At 46.5% G+C, this 19,006-nt stretch overlaps 1 protein-coding gene across 3 annotated transcripts in view; it reads right to left on the bottom strand.

The window, feature by feature from the left end:
- Positions 1 to 19,006, bottom strand: part of CAMK2A (calcium/calmodulin dependent protein kinase II alpha) — a 191,912-nt gene that overhangs the window by 102,912 nt on the left and 69,994 nt on the right. For all 3 annotated transcript variants that reach the window (XM_053289834.1, XM_053289836.1, XM_053289835.1), the window contains exon 3: positions 2,378 to 2,437. In XM_053289834.1, coding sequence (XP_053145809.1) covers positions 2,378 to 2,437 — 60 coding nt within the window. The remainder of the gene's footprint in view (positions 1 to 2,377; positions 2,438 to 19,006) is intronic.

Genomic DNA, 19,006 nt, shown 5'->3' with positions numbered 1-19,006 from the left:
GTGTGGGGCTTCTATTTTAGAAATAAAATTTGTTTCAAAACCCTTGTCTCTGAGTCCATCAATTCTCTAGGTGTACTCTAACATTTCCCTGTGTTTAGACTGTGATCCTCAGTTATCCACACTTGCAACGTTGATTTCTAGAGCACATCACACACACACACACACACACACACAGACTTTTTTTAAAAGCAGAGATAAAGACATGTCTGAGCAAGTGTGGTAACCGCCTGGCTATCCCATGAAGAAATGCAACTCTTCCTTGCCTTCCCCCACAACCACAACCCCCAATTGCATGGAGAATCTGATAGCATGGTTCTGGTGCCAGAACGGGGCTTGCACAAGTGTAACACGGGGGGGGGGGGGTGGAGTGGGGCATAATCTGAGGTTTTGTTTTCTTTAACTGTCTGGGAAGACCTTCAAGAAGAAATGGGATGGAGACTGCCTTGGTCAGCCTGATGGATGATTTCCAACGGGAAACTGACAGAGGGAGCGTGACTCTATTGGTCCTCTTGGCTCTTTTGGCGGCTTTCGATACTATCGACCATAGTATTCTTCCAGAGTGTCTGTCTGGTGAGCACTGATTTTCAGTGGTTTTACCCCTACTTCTCAGGCAGATTCCAGATGGTGTCGCTTGGAGAATGTTGCTCTTCAAAACAGTTTGTTAGTTTGTTTAAAAAATTACGCCCTGCCCCTCCAGTACGCTACTGCTTGAGGTGGCTCACAACAAGAGCTTCTGTATGGATTCTCCCAAGGCTCCATACTGTCTCCAATGCTCTTCGATATCTACATGAAACTGCTGCAAGAGATCATCAGGAGACCATTTTGATTTGCCAGTTCTGGACAGGGCTACAATCCCCCAGAACGAGCAGGTATTCAGTCTGGGAGTGCTTCTGGATTCAAACCTCTCTCTGGGATCTCAGGTTGAGGCAGTGGCCAGAGGTGCTTACTGTCCACTTTGGCTGATACGCCAGCCAACTTCAAAACAGTAGTACATCTGCTGGTCACCTACTATTGCAATGCACTTTATGTGGTGCTGTCTTTGTACGTAGTCTGGAAACTGCAATTGGAGCAAAATGCAGCAGCCAGGTTGGTCTCTGGGTCATCGTGAAGAAACCATATTACTCCTATATTAAAAGAACTATACTGGCTACCAATATGTTTCTGAGCAAAATACAAAATGCTGCTTATAACCTGTAAAGCCTAAAACTTGCTTAGGCCCAGGGTATTAAAGACAACGAAGCTATTCTCACAATCAGTGGAAAGCGGGCTAAGGGTCCTAAGGATCGTGAGACTCACCGGACTCGCAGCCGAGCCCGGTTTAGTCAAAGCGGGTAACCCGCTTAATTGCCCTGGCCTTAAGCCCAGGTTAGTGGAGCGACTGTGAGTTGCTGCGGCATGGCTCCACGCCGTGGCAACTCACGAATAGACTCCCGACTGGGAAGCTCAAAAGCAGCCTCCTGGCTCAGGGGTCTCTCCAGCATGCTCTGCATGCTCGTGCAGCGCATGCTGGAGCTTCCGGGTGCCGTGCAGCCCCCAATCCCCCCAGCCCCCACTGGCTCCATAACAGAGCTGGCAGTCCTGTGGGTGGCAGTTCAGCCACCCGGAGCAGACTGACTGCTCGTCTGCACGGAGAGTGGGCTTAGCCTGCTCTCCCCGCAAACCCCATCCAGGCTCTTCTCACTGATCGTGAGAAGAGCCTCATTGTCTTCTTCACTATGAGACCCATTGCCCCATGAGATCATCTTGAGAGGTCCATCTGCAGTTGCCAGCTGAGCCCATCTGGTGGCTGCACGGGGATGGACCTTCTATGTTGCCTCCCTGAGACTTTGGAATGTGCTCCCTGATGAAATAAGAACCTCCCCATCTCTGACAGCATTTTAAACATTTTTAAAGACACATTTGTTCACCCAAGCTTTTAAACTAGAATTGAGGTTTTTGATTGTTTTTAATGTTTTAATTTTTGTCTTAATTTGTTTTACGTTGTAAACTACCCAGAGGCACATGATTGGGGTGGTATACAGTTATAATAAACAAACAAACAAATATGTTCATGAAATACAATTGGCAGATTTCTATTATTCCGGAATTTCAGCTTCACAAAACATATAGTTTGCCTTTGTACACCACTCTGGGCTCCTTGGAGGAAGAGTGGGATATAAACGTTAAAATAAATAAATAAATAAATTATATGAGATAACATTACAATGCATGGTGAAAGCATCAGGGTTATCTTGTGCAGTTTATCTTTTGACAGTTTCCTATATGGGGATGGACCTGGTTCCTGGCAGTTAGTAGAACTGGAAGAAAGACAGCTCAGACGGGTGTTACCTTCCCAAATGAATACACCCATCATGAAAAGAAGAGGACTTTTTCCTACCTATATTTGGGTGCTTCAGGAGCCGACAGATTCGAGCCTCTCGTTCCAGCTTCTGATGGTCTGTAGGGAAAGAAGTTCACAAATCAGCATGTGTGTGTGTGTGTAAGCACCATACATACTCCTCATCTGAACAGGCATCTATGGGTATACTTTATTTCTCTATATTATTTCCCAGGGATCTATAACATCCAAACTCAGGCAGCCACTGAAACAGTGCCAGTGGTACAGGAGACCTTGGAATCATTTTGGAGGAATGGGATTTACCAGTGGAAATCTGGGGCCTCCTTGATGGCTCCAGTCTCTGAGAGATTTCCCTAGGATTTCATGTGCAATCTAATCACACACCCCACCTTCTGGCTGTTTCCCACAAAACTCCTGTGACCAATTTGAGAACCACTTTTCTGTGTGAAAATACAATTCCTTGAAACATACATGACTTGTTTACTATCATGATAGATATAATAAACCACCAGATGAAAGCTGACAAGTCTCTACATTATAGTCCACATTTAGAATGCTAAAATCATTGCATTTGAGAGTTGGAAGAGATGTTAGCGGTCTTCTGGTCCTAACCCTCTGCTCCGTGTAGGAAACTGCTAAAGCATCCCTGCCAGATGGCTGTCCAGCCTCTGTCTGAAAACTGCTGGAGTAGGAGAGCCCAACACTGTGTGAGGCAGGATGCGTCACTGTCTAGCTGCTCTTACCGTTAGGATATCCGTCCTCATCTAGCCTAAATGGGCTCCCTGGGAATTCTAGCCATTGATTCCAGGCCTCTCTTGGCTTCCCAGGCCTGGCCTTCAGGGGCAGTGCTCACCCTCCAGCAACATTCCCCTTCCCCTCACAAGAGTCTTATATGTGCCCCTCTTCCCCATTCCTGCGGAGACATTCCAGGGATAGCAATACAGCAACCAGTTCCATTTCCAGGTTAGTTCTATCTAAGCAGAGGTTACCTTCTGTAATAACTGTTTATTTTAAAAAAAAATTCAAGTAAGCAGCCTATTAATGAGAATTAATAGTCCTCAAATAGCACAATACCAACACCCAAATAATATTCAGGTTTTACACACACACACACACACACACACACACACACACACACACACACTTTTAGCACCTCAAACAGCCCTTTCCCCTCAAGACTGTTGCCATCAAGACTTAAAGAGGCTGTTCTCACGAGCAGCCAAGCCCGGACTTGGCTGCCCATGAGGACCGCCGGGATCCTGCATGGATCCCAGCGGTGCCGCAGTGCCAAAGCCAGTGCCAAATCCCAGCTCTTAGCCAAGTTTAAGGGTGCCCTTAACCCAGCTCGCAAGTTCATGCGTCAGAGCAAGCTGCTTGCAGAGAGTCGGGGTGCCTTGAGCGCCCATCCCCTGGGGAAATCCCCCAGTGCACTGAGCTCAGTGTGTGGTGCACTGTGGGATATTGGAAGCCAGGATAACAAGTCCCAGCCTCAGAGTGATCCGTGCTGCTCCATGCTGCACATTGCAGCGCTGACCATGTGGGAGAATGCTCCACACTCCCAACAAGGACAGACGATTGTCGGGGGTGGGGAGGGAAAATTTGCAAAGTTTTCCCCCTGCCCGCCCACCCGGCAGGTCCCATGAATGGCCCCCAAATCAACAAACCAGTCGCTATCAGCTCTTTCAGGAGCAATTCTTTTATCAAGCTAACAGGCACCGATTGCCCATTCAGAACCATGCCACACCAACTCCAAGGAATATTTGGTATTACAGCAGCCATAGCTCACAACAACAACAACAATCATTTTAACAGAGATGAAAATCTCTGTTTAGGTAGCTGAACTTGTAACTGGAAGCCAACAAATCTTTAAGCTTGCCGTTGAAGTTTCAAAATAAGGATGCCTCTTCTTCTCAAGGGCTGTTTTTACAAATGTGCTTTCTTTGCTAGGAAAATCATTGTGACTACTGGAAAAAAATATTCTCCTACCAAACAGCTCAAATTCTGTTCAGTTACACCTGTGTAGCATAGTATGTCTACAAATGCCTCCCATCTCTCATTAGACCTGCTTTTCCTTCCCTCATATCTCCTTGTTTGCCTTTCTTCATAATATTTCTCCTCCCATTTCTTTCAGCATGTTTCTTGGGGTAAATGTGTTGACTCACACACAAGGTTTGTGTCAAAGTAAGATATGAGGAATTAGGCAGTGTGAACTTTCTTCCACCTGTTCCCTGCTGTGCTATAATGTGCCTTGGCGCTTGGGGACAACAGTCTCACACTATCCCAGAGGTGACAAACATCAGAAGCTTAAGAAGCTCCAGCAGATCATGAATGGTGGTAGTGGTGGGGTGTGTGTGTGTGTGTGTGTGTGTGTGTGTGTGTGTGTGAGAGAGAGAGAGAGAGAGAGAGAGAGAGAGCGCATGCAGCCAATCTTTCCTTGTTGTTCTGTTCTTATATTGAAGTCTGTCTATCCCAATGGATATACGGTGATAAAAATTCAAGAATAATTCTGCCTTGGTGTTTTTGTTTGCCCTGAAAAACAGTTACACTTGTGCACAAACACATTTGAAATAGCAGACATTTATCAGCCTAATCTTCACTGTTTTTTTGCCCATAGGGACAAAAATGTATTAGTCTCTGGTCAGGAGTGAAATGACTATTAGCAAACACCATTCCTGACAGGACTTGATGTTCTATAGACATCTTTGCTAATGCAACTTTGTGATACTCTCCGATTTGTCAATCATGGGGGCCCTCCACACTAGCACAAGAGAGTGGTATGCCCATCACAATGCCTATACACTCAGTGGTGGCTCAAGGCCTCTGTGTGCCTGAAGAAAGGTGCCAAATATCGCCCCTTTTGAATACACCCTCTTGGCCTTCTCCCCCTCTTTTTAAAAAAGCATTATTGCTGGTGTTCCAGTAATCTGCTGCCTGAGGCTACCACCTCACCTTGCCTTATGGAAGGGCTGCCCCTGTATACACCATTATCTTCCGCAGCCTCGCGAAGTGCAAAATTCCCCTGTATTGTATACATTACACTGGGAAGTGCCATATCTCAGTTGTAGAGGACATGCTTTGCATACAGAAGGTCCCAGGTTCAATTCCCAACAAAAGGATCAGGTAAGAGGTTATGGGAAAGACCTCCACTTAAGGCTCTGAAGAGCTGCTGCCAGTCAGAGTCAATAATACTGGACTCGATAGACCCGTGATCTGGCTCAGTATAAAGCAGCTTCCTATTCTCATATGCTTTACATGAACTCAGATCATTGGTCTATCTATTTCAGTATTGTCAGTTCTGATTAGCAGAAGCTCCCCAAGGCTGTAATTATTTACTTGCATTTAGCTCACAGAGCAAAGACAGGCTCTTGCTGTAGGAGCTTAAAGTTTAAAATTCAACAAAGGGTGAAGGGAGGAAGATTTGGACAAGAATAATAGGGGAAATATGCACTCTGTTTAGTTACACATACTTCGCTTTTATTGCAGTAGGGGATGGATGCCCAAGTCAAAGGCTTCACAGAAAAGGTGGGTTTTGAAGGAGAGAAGGGGAGAGAGAGATCATCACATAGGAGTAGGGGGAGGGAGTCTAGCCATAAGGAGCAGTAAAGGGGAAAGAACTGCATCGTTAATCTTTGGATGCCAGTGATGCTTTAACTAGAGTGCTGAAGACTGAACCTGGGACTTGATGCCCACAAAGTAGGGATTCTACCACAGAGCTGTGGCCCCCTACCTTTGAGTGTTTGTAGCAGGATGAAATGGGAGCAGCTATGAAACTGAAAACAGTAGGACTTTCAATTTGAATCTTCACAGAGATCGTCAAGTGACTTGTTGGGTACTATCTCTTTAAGACTTTTTGGTGACCCAAAAGTGATCAGGCCAAGATAGGCCATGTGAGCAACTGGGAGAAACATTTTTACTTTTGCAGCAATAAGTGGTTGTTAAGCCTTTCTGATCCCATATATGGACATATAAAGCTGCCTTATGCTGAATCAACTACTGATCCAGCTAGCTCAGCTGCCTACACTGATCAGCAGCAGCTCTCCAGAGTCAGACAGGAGTCTTCCCCAGCCCTACGTGGAGATGCAAGGGATTGAACTTTAAACTTTCTGCATGCAAAAAGCACTCTACCACTAAGCCACAGCCCCTACCCTTCTTAGGGGTAAGAACAATCCTTGGTCCAGATGGACCAGTAACCAACGTCAGTCCTCTGATAAGTCTGTCCTGGGATTTTCCAGGGTAAAGCAATACAGAGCTGAGTTACTCAAATATAATATATATATGATGTGACCAGCATATTGCTGGTCACACGCTTGATCTGGTCTTTCACTCTGAACAGGGTGGTGTTCTGTGGATGGGGACTCCTGTGATTTCCCCATTGTCATGGATGGACCACCATCTGGTTAAGGTTGGACTCACAACCACATCCCACCTCTGCAGGGGTCCGCCCGAAACGGTTACTGGATCCAATAGGATTCCAAAAAGCCCTGGAGGGATTTAGTGTTGGCTGTGCTGGTGACTCTATCGACACTCTGCTGGAGAATTGGAATAATCAACTCACTAGGGCAGTGGACACAATTGCTCGTAAGCGTCCTCTCCAACCCACTTCAAAACTGGCCCCTTGGCATACGGAAGAACTATGAGGGCTGAAGTGATGAGGTAGATAACTAGAGCACAAGTGGATGAAGACTCAACTCGAATCCGACAGATTATTACATAGAGCGCATTTGAAGATCTATGCTTAGGTGATACGTGCGGCAAAGAATCCATTCTTTTTCTCCCGTAGCGCATCTGCAAGTTCACATCCGGCAGAGTTGTTCAGGGTCGTTAAGGGGCTAATGTGTGCCCCTTCCCCCTTGAATCAGTACTTAGAACCAACAGTTACTCGCTGTGATGTTTTTAATGAGTTCTTTGTGGACAAAATCTCTCGTATTCAGGCCGATTTGGATTCAAACTCCACAATTGTTACAGTGTCTGACACCGAGGTGTCCAGCTTTATGTGATGACCCTGGATCAGTTTCAGTTCATGACTCCTGAGGATGTGGACAGGTTGCTTGGAATGGTGTGGCCTACCATTCTTGATCCTTGCCCAACATGGCTTATACTATCTGGCAGGGAGGCTGTTGTAGAGGGCCTAGCAGAAATTATAAATGCTTCTCTGAGGGAGGGCAGGAGGCCTCCTTGTCTTAAAGAGGCAATCATTAGACCGCTTCTGAAGAAGCCTGCCTTGGATCCCTCAGAGTTAAGCAACTACAGGCCTGTCTCCAACTTTCTGAGGTTGGGCAAGGTGATTGAGAAGGTGGTGGCCTCCCAGCTCCAGGCGGTTTTGGAGGAAACTGATTATCTAGACCCATTTCAAACTGGCTTTCAGGCAGGCTATGGGGTGGAGACTGCCTTGGTCAGCCTGATGGATGATATCCAATTGGGAATTGACAGAAGGAGTGTGACTCTGTTGGTCCTTTTGGCTCTCTCGGCAGCTTTCAATACTATTTACCATAGTATCCTTCTGGAATGCCTGAGGGGATTGGGGGTGGGAGTCACAGCTTTGCATTGGTTCCGCTCCTACCTCACGGGCAGATTCCAGATGATGCTCCCTTGGAGACTGTTGTTCTTCTAAATCTGAAGTTTCGTATGGTGTCCCTCGGTATTGTCTCCGATGTTTTTTAACATCTACATGTAGTTACAGGTAGATGTTAAACAACATCGGAGACAATACTGAGGGACACCATACGAAACTTCAGATTTGGGGAGAGATCATCAGGGGATTTGCTGCAGGGTGTTATTCATATGCTTATGATACCCAAATCTATTTCTCTATGTCAACATCATCAGGAGAAGGCATAGCCTCCCTAAACGCCTGCCTGGAGGCAGTAAGGGGCTGGTTAACAAACTGAGGCTGAATCCAGATAAGACGGAGGTACTTATTGTGTGGGGTTGAAACTCAGGAGGCGATTTTGATCTTCCGGTTCTGGATGGGGTCACACTCCCCAGAAGGAATAGGTACGCAGTCTGGGGGTGCTTCTGGATTAGAACCTCTCCCTGGTGTCCCAGGTTGAGGTGGAGGCAAGAGATGCTTCTTATCAGCTTCGGCTGATACGCCAACTGAGTCCGTTTCTTGAGATGAATGACCTCAAAACAATGGTACATCTGCTGGTAACCTCTAGGCTAGATTACTGCAATGTGCTCTATGTGGGGCTGCCTTCGTACGTAGCCCAGAAACTGCAGTTGGTTCAGAATGCGGCAGCTAGGTTGATCTCTGGGTCAACTAGAAGAGACTATATTACTCCTGTCGTAAAGGAGTTGCACTGGCTGCCGATATGTTTCTGGGCAAAATTCAAGGTGCTGGTCATTACCTATAAATCCCTAAATAGCTTAGGACCTTGGTATTTAAGAGAATGTCTTCTTTGCCATGAGCTCCACCGCCTGCTAAGATCATCTGGAGAGGTTCGTCCGTGGTTGCTGCCAAGTCATTTGGCAGCCTTCTCCATTGCAGCCCTTGGACTTTGGAATGCGCTCCCTGGCAACTTTGTAAAAAGACACATTTATTCACCCAAGCTTTTAATTAGATTTATAGTTTTAAATAATTTTAATACTGGGTTTTAAATATTTTTAATCTTTTAAATGATTTTAATTGTTAATTGATTAAATGTTTTAAATTATTTTAATTGTAAACCGCCCAGAGACACAAGTTTTGGGTGGTATAGAAATATGTCAAAAAAACCTCTCAAATAAATAAATAAATAAATAAATAAATAAATAAATAAATAAATAAATGCTGCTGTTCTCAGATACTGAGCTGGTTCTCACGAGCAAAATTAGGGTAATGGGGTGTCTAGCTAGGCTTCAAGCCCTGGACATGCTCCCAAGAAATGGTCATGTGTTGGCAAACATCCAAGTAGGAGGAAGGGGAAGTAATCAGGGGCTAAACGGCAATTTTATTGAAGGTAGAGGAAAAGCACACCCTGCATCATCCTGTCCAGATTGAGGCTAGCACCTGATTACTTCCCCCTCCTTCTACCTCAGTGTTTGCTGACACAGGGCTGATTCTCTGGAGTATGGCCAGGGCTTGGAACCTTGCTGAACAAACACTTCTACCTTGAATTATTATGTCTTGTTTACACAGTCAGGCAGGTGTTATTGCCTGGTTTGTTTTATCCAGACATTGAGTCCTTCCCAAGGACCTGGGATGTCAGAATTTTGTTATCAGTATTGTTCTTGTTGTTGCTATAGATATCATCGCAGAATATAGGCTGTTCCCAGTAAAGCTGCTTTTTGTAATTGGCTGATGGTGATTTCTGTGGCCCCTATGGTGTTGAGGTGCTCTTCAAGGTCTTTTGGAATTGCACCCAGGGCGCCAATTACCACTGGGATTATTTTGGTCTTCTTCTGCCACAGCCTTTCAATTTCAATTTGTAGATCTTTGTATTTTGTTATTTTTTTCTATTTCTTCTTCTATTTTGCTATCACCTGGCATTGCTATGTCGATTATTTTGACTCCTCCTCCTCATCATCATCATCATCATCACCATCATTATTTAAAGAGAACCAACCCATTGAATAACAATAAGTATCCCTCTGCAACTGATAATTACCTTTCTAATTTTATTAGGGGCATCAGTGTGAATGAACCCCGGGGATGTTTGCAGAAAATACATATACTCTAGTTTTGGCTTAAATTCTCAGACATCTCTCCCTTTCCATTTCAGAAGGGAATCTGAATTCTGCGTCTGGAAACAGTCCGAGCTGAGTTGGCAAATGTTTTATTATAAGCCTTTAAATGTAGAATCGTGTGTTGGTTTTTCTACATTTTACAATGTTGTACTTTATGTTTGTCTCTCTCTACATTTTATTGGCTTCTTAGTACATGACATTAATTTCCTGGGAGCACAATGCTCCTCCTGCAAACATTTATGAAAGTGTTTTATTACACTAGGCATTACAACTGAAGCAAATGTTTCATCATCCTCATTATCAGCAACTGAGCACAGCTCAGCCGTTGCTTTTCAGAAATTAGAAACAGAGCAGACCTTTTACACTTACTTCCCTGAACATGCAAACTTCCTACATCAGGCAGCTTCTAATGCTTTAAATGCCAGAATTATTCCACAGCCTGACTGACTGATCATTAGATTTTTATACCGCCTTTCATTAAAACAAGCTCAAGGCGGTTTATAAAACATTTTAAAGATAAAACTATAAAACAGTTACACAATAAAAATATTAAACTGGAATATAAAAATACAAATCTAATTAAAAGATTTGTATTTAATTTGTATTAAAATACAAATCTAATTTTTTAAAAAAACATACACCATTATAACATTAATACAAATCGCAAAGATTCGTAAGAAAAATTCAGGTAATATTGAGTGGTTTCTGGGTGTTTGTATATACAAACTAGAGACCTATGCCCAAGATACAGCTGGTTAACTCAATATAAAGTTCAGCCTCTTTCTTCTCCCTATACCCTCCCATTTTTGTAAGCTCTTGGTTATTAATCTCCCACAACATTCTGAACTGTTCCCTTCCTACTTACACAGTGGGTTGATTCAGACATCATGCAGAACCACTGCTCTTTTTAACAAGGTTTATTTAAGTATACTGAGTTAGTGCCACAGGCTAACCACCAAATCTTGAAGCTCTTCTCATGATCCATGAGAAGAGCTTCTGTCAGGTCTGCAGGGAGAACAGGGAGACCCCCCGAGCCTGGGAGACCCCCCTCTGCAGGGAGACCCCCGAGCCTGAGAGGCTGGCTGCATCCTCCCGGTTGGGGGTCTACTTGTGTGTTGCCGCACACCGCGGTGACACACGAGCAAAAACAAATGAGGTTAACAGAGCACTCGCTCTGTTAACCTCTTTAAGGGGAGGGTGTTCTAGGCGGGCTAGCTGCCTTAGGAGCACCGGGCTCACCTGCAAGCCCGGTGGTTCCCACGACCACTGGGAAGCGGGCTCCTTTAGCCTGCTTCCCAGTGATTGTGGGAATCGCCTCCTTGTTTCTTTAGCCATGTTTGTTTGGATCCTGCTCCTTCGTCTTACCTCCTATGGTCTAGGCTTGCCTCTGCAAGAACTCTGCAAGGTTAGAGCTACAGAAACAAACTGAGATGTGGGTTCAGACATCACAGAAGACCATAGTTAGGACAAACAAGCCAACTTCAAGCCAATCATGGTTTGATGACTTGAATTAAACCATGGGGCCATTCACACACACAGGCCAAAACGGACTAAGGAAGCCCAGCCCATTTTTGCCGGCGTATGTGAACAGCCGGAAACCGTGCAGCTCCCAGCAGCGGCATAGCGGCAAACTCACATAGGTAGCTTAGGTGGCACAGCAGCAAACCCAGGTAGCCCAGGTTTTGGGTGCAAGGGTGCCCTTAAACTGGGCTTAGTGATCATGTGTCAGTGCCACTCTGCTCTGCGTGGCACCTACACATGAGTAGCCTCCCAGCCACTACCAGGAGGATCCCTATAATGCACCACACTCTCGCATTATAGGAGTTCTCGGGGCTGGGAAGACACATCCCAGTCCTCGAACCTCCATGTTGCCAGCAGTAGCTGGCAATCATCTGGGAGGATAATCCACCCACCCAGGAAGGAGCCCTCAATCATCTTCTGGGAAGGTAAACATTTTAAGGCTTCCTCCCCTGCAGATCAGAGCCCTTTCTCACTGATCATGAGAAAGGGCTCCATGGCTTGTTGACGGGTTTGGGTAGAGACACGTCATTGCATCTGATATAACTGCATTTGACAGGCAGCTCTTCCTAATACAAAGTTCACATTTTCCTTCTTTTGGTTCTATTGCATTTCTACTCATGTACCTGCCATGTAAAGCCCTAAATAATCCCTCTCAATCCTTGGCATTTACATGACTTCTAGAGATTCATCATTGTGGCACTTTCTTGCCAAACAGACAGAGCTCTTAATCTTTCCCACCTAATCGATCTCTTAGTTGTTTTTCTCAAGGTTGGTCATTTCTTTCTTTCTAAAATCAAACTGAGTACTGTGGACCCATGAATATGCAAGGGTACAAAAATCCAAACATCAGGAGCCATTGACGCCTGGGTTGCTAAAGAGGGGAGGAAGCAAGTTATTCTTCCAAATTATGATGGAAGTGATCCAGCTGCAGAGGCAGGTGTGTGCATATGCGCACATGCATGTGCACATGTGTGATGGAATGACAGAATAAACCAATAGGAACAGATTTTCTTCTTGCTTGTGTGCTCAGGTCTCCATCTATCTGACTCCAATCTGGCTTCTAGAAAACCTCACTGGCTTTCTGCACTTCTGACATATGTATATTGTCATATAGCATATTGTCATATAGAATAGAGCAAACATTTCTGCACTTCTGACAATATATATATATAGCATTTGTGTCCATATATTTGCAAACAAGGGAACACAGTGCAGGAGGCAAATCCAGCCAGGAAAGTCACCTGGTCATCCCTGGTCAGATGATGCTCCACACTGCCCTCTCAGATGATGATGAGGAACATGGGTATGCACATCTGACCCCTATCATGCTACCTTTTAACTGGGGGGGGGGCTGTTCATCCAAACCATCCCATAATGTACAAATTAAATACAACATGAACCGGTATTTATGATGATAATATGAAATCAAGTATAAACATTGAGGCTGTTCTCACAAGCAGCCAAGCCCAGGCTTAAGCAGCCAAGCCTGGGCTTGGCTGCCCGTGAGAACTGGCAGCCAACTGTAAATATACCCTTAACTGCTGCTTGCAGCTCGCACTGACACAGAGATGAATGCCTAGAGCACCCACCCCCTGGGGGAAATCCCCCAGTGCACTATTCTTGGTGGGTGGTGCACTGTGGGATCCTCGGAGGCCTGGACAATGAGTCCTGGCCTCTGTTTACCCACACTGCCAGGAGCAGTGTAGATAGTTATCGGTACTGCTCCCAGCAGTGCTGGTCATGTGGGCACATGGTTTTGTGCCTCAGGGGCTCAGAGTGGTTGTCTGGGGGAAGATAGGTTGAACCCTGCCCCCCCACCTCCCGCCTGCCCAGCTGCACGCATGGTTGTGTGGATTGTGCTGGGATTCCAGTTCATCAACCTTTTTCACTAACTATCCTAATGACCACTGGGGGCATTGGGAGTAGAGACAGTGAGTAAGCTGTTCTAGCTGTTCTTTTCTACTCTTTGACCCCTGATTGGACTCCACAGGTATTTCCTGTGAGAGTCAGATTCCCTTCCTTTCCTCTTAGGGAACAAATGGAAACATCTCTCTCTCTCTCTCTCTCTCTCTCTCTCTCTCTCTCTCTCTCTCTCTCTCTCTCTTTCTTCATTATGTAGTTCTTTAGATTAAGGATTAGGTGTTTCCTATCCAAAGTGTACTTCACCAATAAATACTTAGTATTTAGTTCTACAAGAATTTCCATGTCTCTTCTCTAAATAGCTGCAAACAACTAAACTCTGTATTCTATTCTGTAACTGGAGTGGGTGCTCTTCTTTAGTGCTGTGCTAATTAACTGGGGGTAAAAAATTACAACCCCCAACAAATAGCCCCACAGTCTTTTAATGTGCACATAATCTGTGCACATAATCCAACACATAATCTGAATCACTACTTGAAATGTGCAAGCAGCAGGCAACAATATATACATTTTAAACCCCGCCAATGTGCTGGGTGGTACAGACATATAACTGAAGGAAAGGTTTCTCCAGATGGGTCGTGTCAGCTGCCACCAAGGAAAGCAGCTTGATCATACTGTTCATGGTGTACTCCAGCACAAGATGGTATTCTCTCACCTAGTGTATGAACAAATGTTCCTGTTTTATCTGAGAAATGCTGTGGAGAATGAATGCACAGCATTTGAGATAACGCTTTTCTTGTGCCATTTGAGGAAACGGTGGAAACTCTCACAATTAAGTCAGAATTATTGTCATAGTGGCTACAATTCTAACAAAGTGACATCAGTGGGCATTCAGCAGCACTCCGTGCACAATGCCCCCTATCCTCTGGCACCCCTATCCTCTTGCATGGTCGTGCAAGAGGGCTAAGGGTCTGAAGTGCCTCCGTCCGCAGAAGGGCTTTCCCATCTCATGAAGTTCTTCTAGAGCACGGGGAGCACTCCAGACTCTTAGCCCTATTGCACAACAACATGGGTGCTGGAAGACAAGGGAATTTGCACAAGGGGTGCTTCTGTGTCGCCGCAGACCCTAGTTACACATGCACCTCGTTAGTCAGGATGTCACCTACTGCAACTGTCTTGGGATAAGTCTGCTATTGTAGGTCCAGGGTTCCTAACCTTGGATGCCTTAGTTCTTGGACTAGAACTACCATCATCCCTGGCCACAGTGGCTGAAGGTATTATGTCTGGTGTGGATGGGACTTGAAGTTGTACAACAAAGACACTCAAGGTTGGGGACCCCTGCTATAGATGAAGACATGGCTTGGGTTTATATATTAGGTGGCCTTAAGCTAGATGGCCTCTCTCAATCCCCCATTGAGAATAGAGGATACTATTACTGACCTAACATGTCGGGTTTTTAATGTTACAAGATAGTAAGGGCATTCAAATGGGTAGCACAGGTTTATTACCCAGGCTAAAAGTGAGGTAGGGGGGTGCCTGTGTAGCCTCCTACCCCACCACCCAGTCATGTGGCTGGCAGCCTGTGCTACCATAGAGGCTGGGGGGAAGGAATGCCCTGGCTGCTAGAATGGCTTCAGTGCACCATGTGTTCAGTGCAATTCATTGTGGGCCTTCTGGAGGCCGGGCATCCTCCCCCAGCCTCTGTTGCTGTGCTTTTCACCGCTGTCAAGGTCTGGCCGACTGCCAGGGAAGATCACGAGACACAGTGAAGCTGCTGAAACTGGATATGGCTCAGGAAGTTTGTCTCGACCGGACTTGGCTGCACGCTGTCAGCACAAGGGATGACGAATGTTGTTTTTCAGCAGTAAGTAGAAGACTGGTGACGTGATTTATAGTGCAAGCCGAGAGCTCCCAGCTGGCAGGCATTCAAGGCTTATCAGCCCTCTGCAACAGGCGTTTGCTTCTCCTAATAGTCTCCAATTGATCCCGGCGTCTCGTGACACGCCGCTGTTGCGGAGTCAGCGGGGGCTGGTTGTATAGCTCTTCTTCAGATTGGTCTTTCACAATTTCTGCTGCCTCAGGTTGTTGTGCCTGTTCTGAATCATTAACCACAGCTGTTTCATGACCACTGACAGCCAGACTCTGCCCCTCAGACACTCCTGCATCGCCTGGAAAGTTGACACCTTCCCCTTCCTCCTTGCTGTCCGAGATCGAGGGCGTGACAACCGCAGTAGTACCCATTTGGGAGTGCTGCACAGTGAGCAGAGCAGGAGCGATGGTCGTGTAAGGGAAGGTGATAGCGATCCTGCCTTCCCCCTGGCCCGAGGTCATGTGAACGACCTCACTGTTTGTGAACTGCTTTGAATTCTGTATAAGTGCTAAGTATCTATATATCTATATATTTAATTCTCTTAAACATACTTGTCGCTAATCCCATGCGTGACAGTTCTCTCAAGAGTTCAGAGAGCTGCTGGATAGTGATGGGGATGAGTGGTGGGGGGAATGGTGGCAGCCAGGCGGCCGGGGAAATGATGGTGGTGCTGGTGGGTGGGCAGAGAAGGCAGGAGCAGCCGGCGGCGAGGGGTGGGGATGGCTGAAAAGTGGCCGTCCAGAAAGCAGAAAGCCCAGTCGGCTGGGAAGCGGGGAGAAGAAGCTGGCCTGCCAGTCTGCCTGCCAGCCAGAAAGTGCAGGGGGCTCGAGAAGCAGGTGGGGGGGGGAGAAGAATTGGGCTGGCCAGCCGGAAAGCAAGAGGTGGTCATGGGGGGTGGGGGAGAAGAAACGGCAGTGGGGGTAAGAAGCGTGGGAGAAAAGAAGCAGGCCGGCTGGCCAGAAAGCAGGGGGTGGGGAGAAAAAGGCAATGTCAGGAGGGTGGGCCAGCTGGAGGCACAGATGCTCTGCACCCCGCCCAGCTAGTTCTACATTATTTTACTAAAACTAACTATGCTATTATTTTACTTTTACTATCAGTACTAAGTAAATCATAATGTTGTTGTATTGGGGACCTGAAGAATACTCTTTCTGGAGGTCCCCAAGCTTGAGGGCATTGCAAGGGTCTCATCAGTACAAAGAGCTTTCCACAGGCATATCCATTGTTTCCCCCAATGAGCTGAGCAGGTTTTAGCTGTATTTTAATTCCAGGCGGCATGTGTACTTAGGGGGGAAAGCTCGTGGTTTTGCCATGAAGTCTAGTTATCAATGATTTTATTATGTAAGAAGGAAATGTCCTTCAGTTTCTGAGAAGAGTCAACGGGAAATAACAATCATAATTGGTGGAGCTGACCAGATAAAACAAGAATCAGTTCGAAATAATGCATAGAAGAAGCTTAAATTGGATTTGAACTCAATAGTATTCTGTTTTGTTCAATTACAATAGGCGATGGAGTTCCAAGAACCCAGCCGACCAACAGTGACTCTCCAGTCCACAGACAACTCCCCCTCTCTATCCCTGAACTTTCGGTCTGCCAACTAGTTGCCAGCAGAAGTACCCCCAGGAAGCTTTCCCAGCTGCCACTGAGGATGCTTGAAGGTGCATGTGTGAAGCTGCTTTTGGGTCCTCCTTTTCCCTGGTTGGGAAGCCTCCTCCCTACGAGGAACCACCACCCTCCCCAGGAACATGTTTTGAGCCCTCACCAGCCAGTACAATTTGCTCCCTGTGACAAAGCACAGCAAGCTCCCAGGGTGAAGCCTAAAAGCTGCAAAATAGCAGGGTGTTATTGTCATTATGTGGTGCTGTGGGGAAGAAGGGTGTGTGTGTATGTGTTTCTTTAACAGAGATTGGCTGGTGAGATCTCACTCTTCAGCACTGCCTGTTTTGCAAAGAGTGACCTGTAAGCATTTCCTTTTACTTTCACAGTGAGGGAGCAAAAAGAGAAAGAATGTCCTCCTCCTACTCTGCCCTTTTATTCATATCGTCTGTCTTGCTTTTATCCTGAAAGCCATGTGAGCAATATGACTGCTCTATACAATCACAAATGGTGTGGACAAAAATGGACAGAATATCATACAGGACACCTGTTGTTGAAACATGCAGTGAGTTTCAAACAATATGAAACGATTCCCCCCGCCTGCCTGCTGCTGCACAACTGATTCATGTATGGCAGTATTCTAACAAGAAGGACAAGGCGTTGTCAGGAAGGTTCATAAAAGCCAGCAGCCTCCAAAACTGCTGATGTTGTCCCTATCTCTTAATCTACAAAGTCTCCTAAAAGTAAACAGGACAAAACAACAGGTAATGAAGAACACTTCTGTTGCCCTTTATATCAGTGGCGTAGTCACCATTGGATTGGGAAAGGGGAGACAAATGTGTCTGGACTGATGATGTCCGGAGGTCGCCCAGTTCCCCCCCCCCCTCCCCGGGCCTCCAAAGCACCCAGCTAATGAACCACTTGCCAGCTGAGAGAGGACAAGGGGTGGTGTTTCCATGTTCCAATGCTGGCCATGCCTCTTGCGCTGACATAAAAAACATGTCAACACAGGGGTGTAGACAGCATAGGGCACACATGCACTGCCTGTTGCTAGGAGCAAGGGAGAGAAAAGAAGCAGCCAGGAGCAATGTGCACAACCAGTTCAGCACTCCTTACCTGGTGCGCCGAACCAGTTCAATCAACTGGCATTCAAACCAGTTCAAAGGGTGCCGGGGGGTTGCTTTAAGGGACATGGAAGGCACTGCCCAACTGTCAGTAGGGGTGTGCACAAAACTAGCTGGTCCAGTTTGGTTTGAGACTGTCAGCCCCTAAGCTGCCACTTTCCCCCATCGGTGCTTTCTAAAACAGCAGGTGCACTGGGCTGCAGTGTTCCTGCTTGTGCCCCGATCACTGTAGCCATGCTCATGGTCGACCTGCATGTGAATGTGCATGTGCATGTTCGTCGGCCATGAGCATGCCAACGCTGATTGGGGTGCAAGCAGGAACACTGCCGCCCAGCATCCCTGCTGTTTTTGAGAGCACCGGTGGCGGGCGGGAGGAACGGGAGGGCGGGAGCTGACAGGTAGGCAAGCACCTTTCTCTGTCCCTTAAAGCAACCTCCCCAACTTCCCAAGAGTGCACAAACAGGTCTTGCACATCCCTAGCAGCCAGCTATGGAAGGAGTCACTCACCTTCTGGAAGAGGGTGATGGGCGGTCCATTTGTGCTCTGATGCTGGCCACACCCCCTGTGTCAATGTGCTTCTGATGCTGATGCAGGGGGTGTGGCCAGCACTGGAATGCGTAGGTACCACTCATTGCTTTCTCCCAGATGTAGGTGATTGGGGGGGGCAGGACACAAAGGTGGAGGCAGGTGAGACTGTCTCCAATGTTTCTACACTGCTGTTTTGCCCTCATTTTGAGAGACATGGATTGGGGCTAGATATGCCATTCATCTGACTGAGTCAATAAGACAATTTCTTACTTCTGTTCCTATGCATCAGTATAAAGTCCACGGAGTCAAGAGACAAAATTGTTTTGTGGAAACAGAAGAAATAATTGGAGACATCTCTGTGTTTAATTAAAAATGATGAGGTCTTTCCAATGCCCTCGGGGAGGGAGGTCTTTCCAATGCCTCCCGGGGAGGGAGGGCCTGCTGTGGGGAAGGCAGGAGCTTGCCTTCCTTTCCCGGCAGATGGGCAGCCACCATCCTCCCCTCCA

Source organism: Hemicordylus capensis, chromosome 2 (assembly GCF_027244095.1).
Source record: "Hemicordylus capensis ecotype Gifberg chromosome 2, rHemCap1.1.pri, whole genome shotgun sequence".
In the NCBI taxonomy this organism is placed as follows: Eukaryota; Metazoa; Chordata; class Lepidosauria; order Squamata; family Cordylidae; genus Hemicordylus; species Hemicordylus capensis.
Note: the sequence above shows the minus strand (reverse complement) of the source record. Positions and strands in the feature narration are given on the sequence as shown.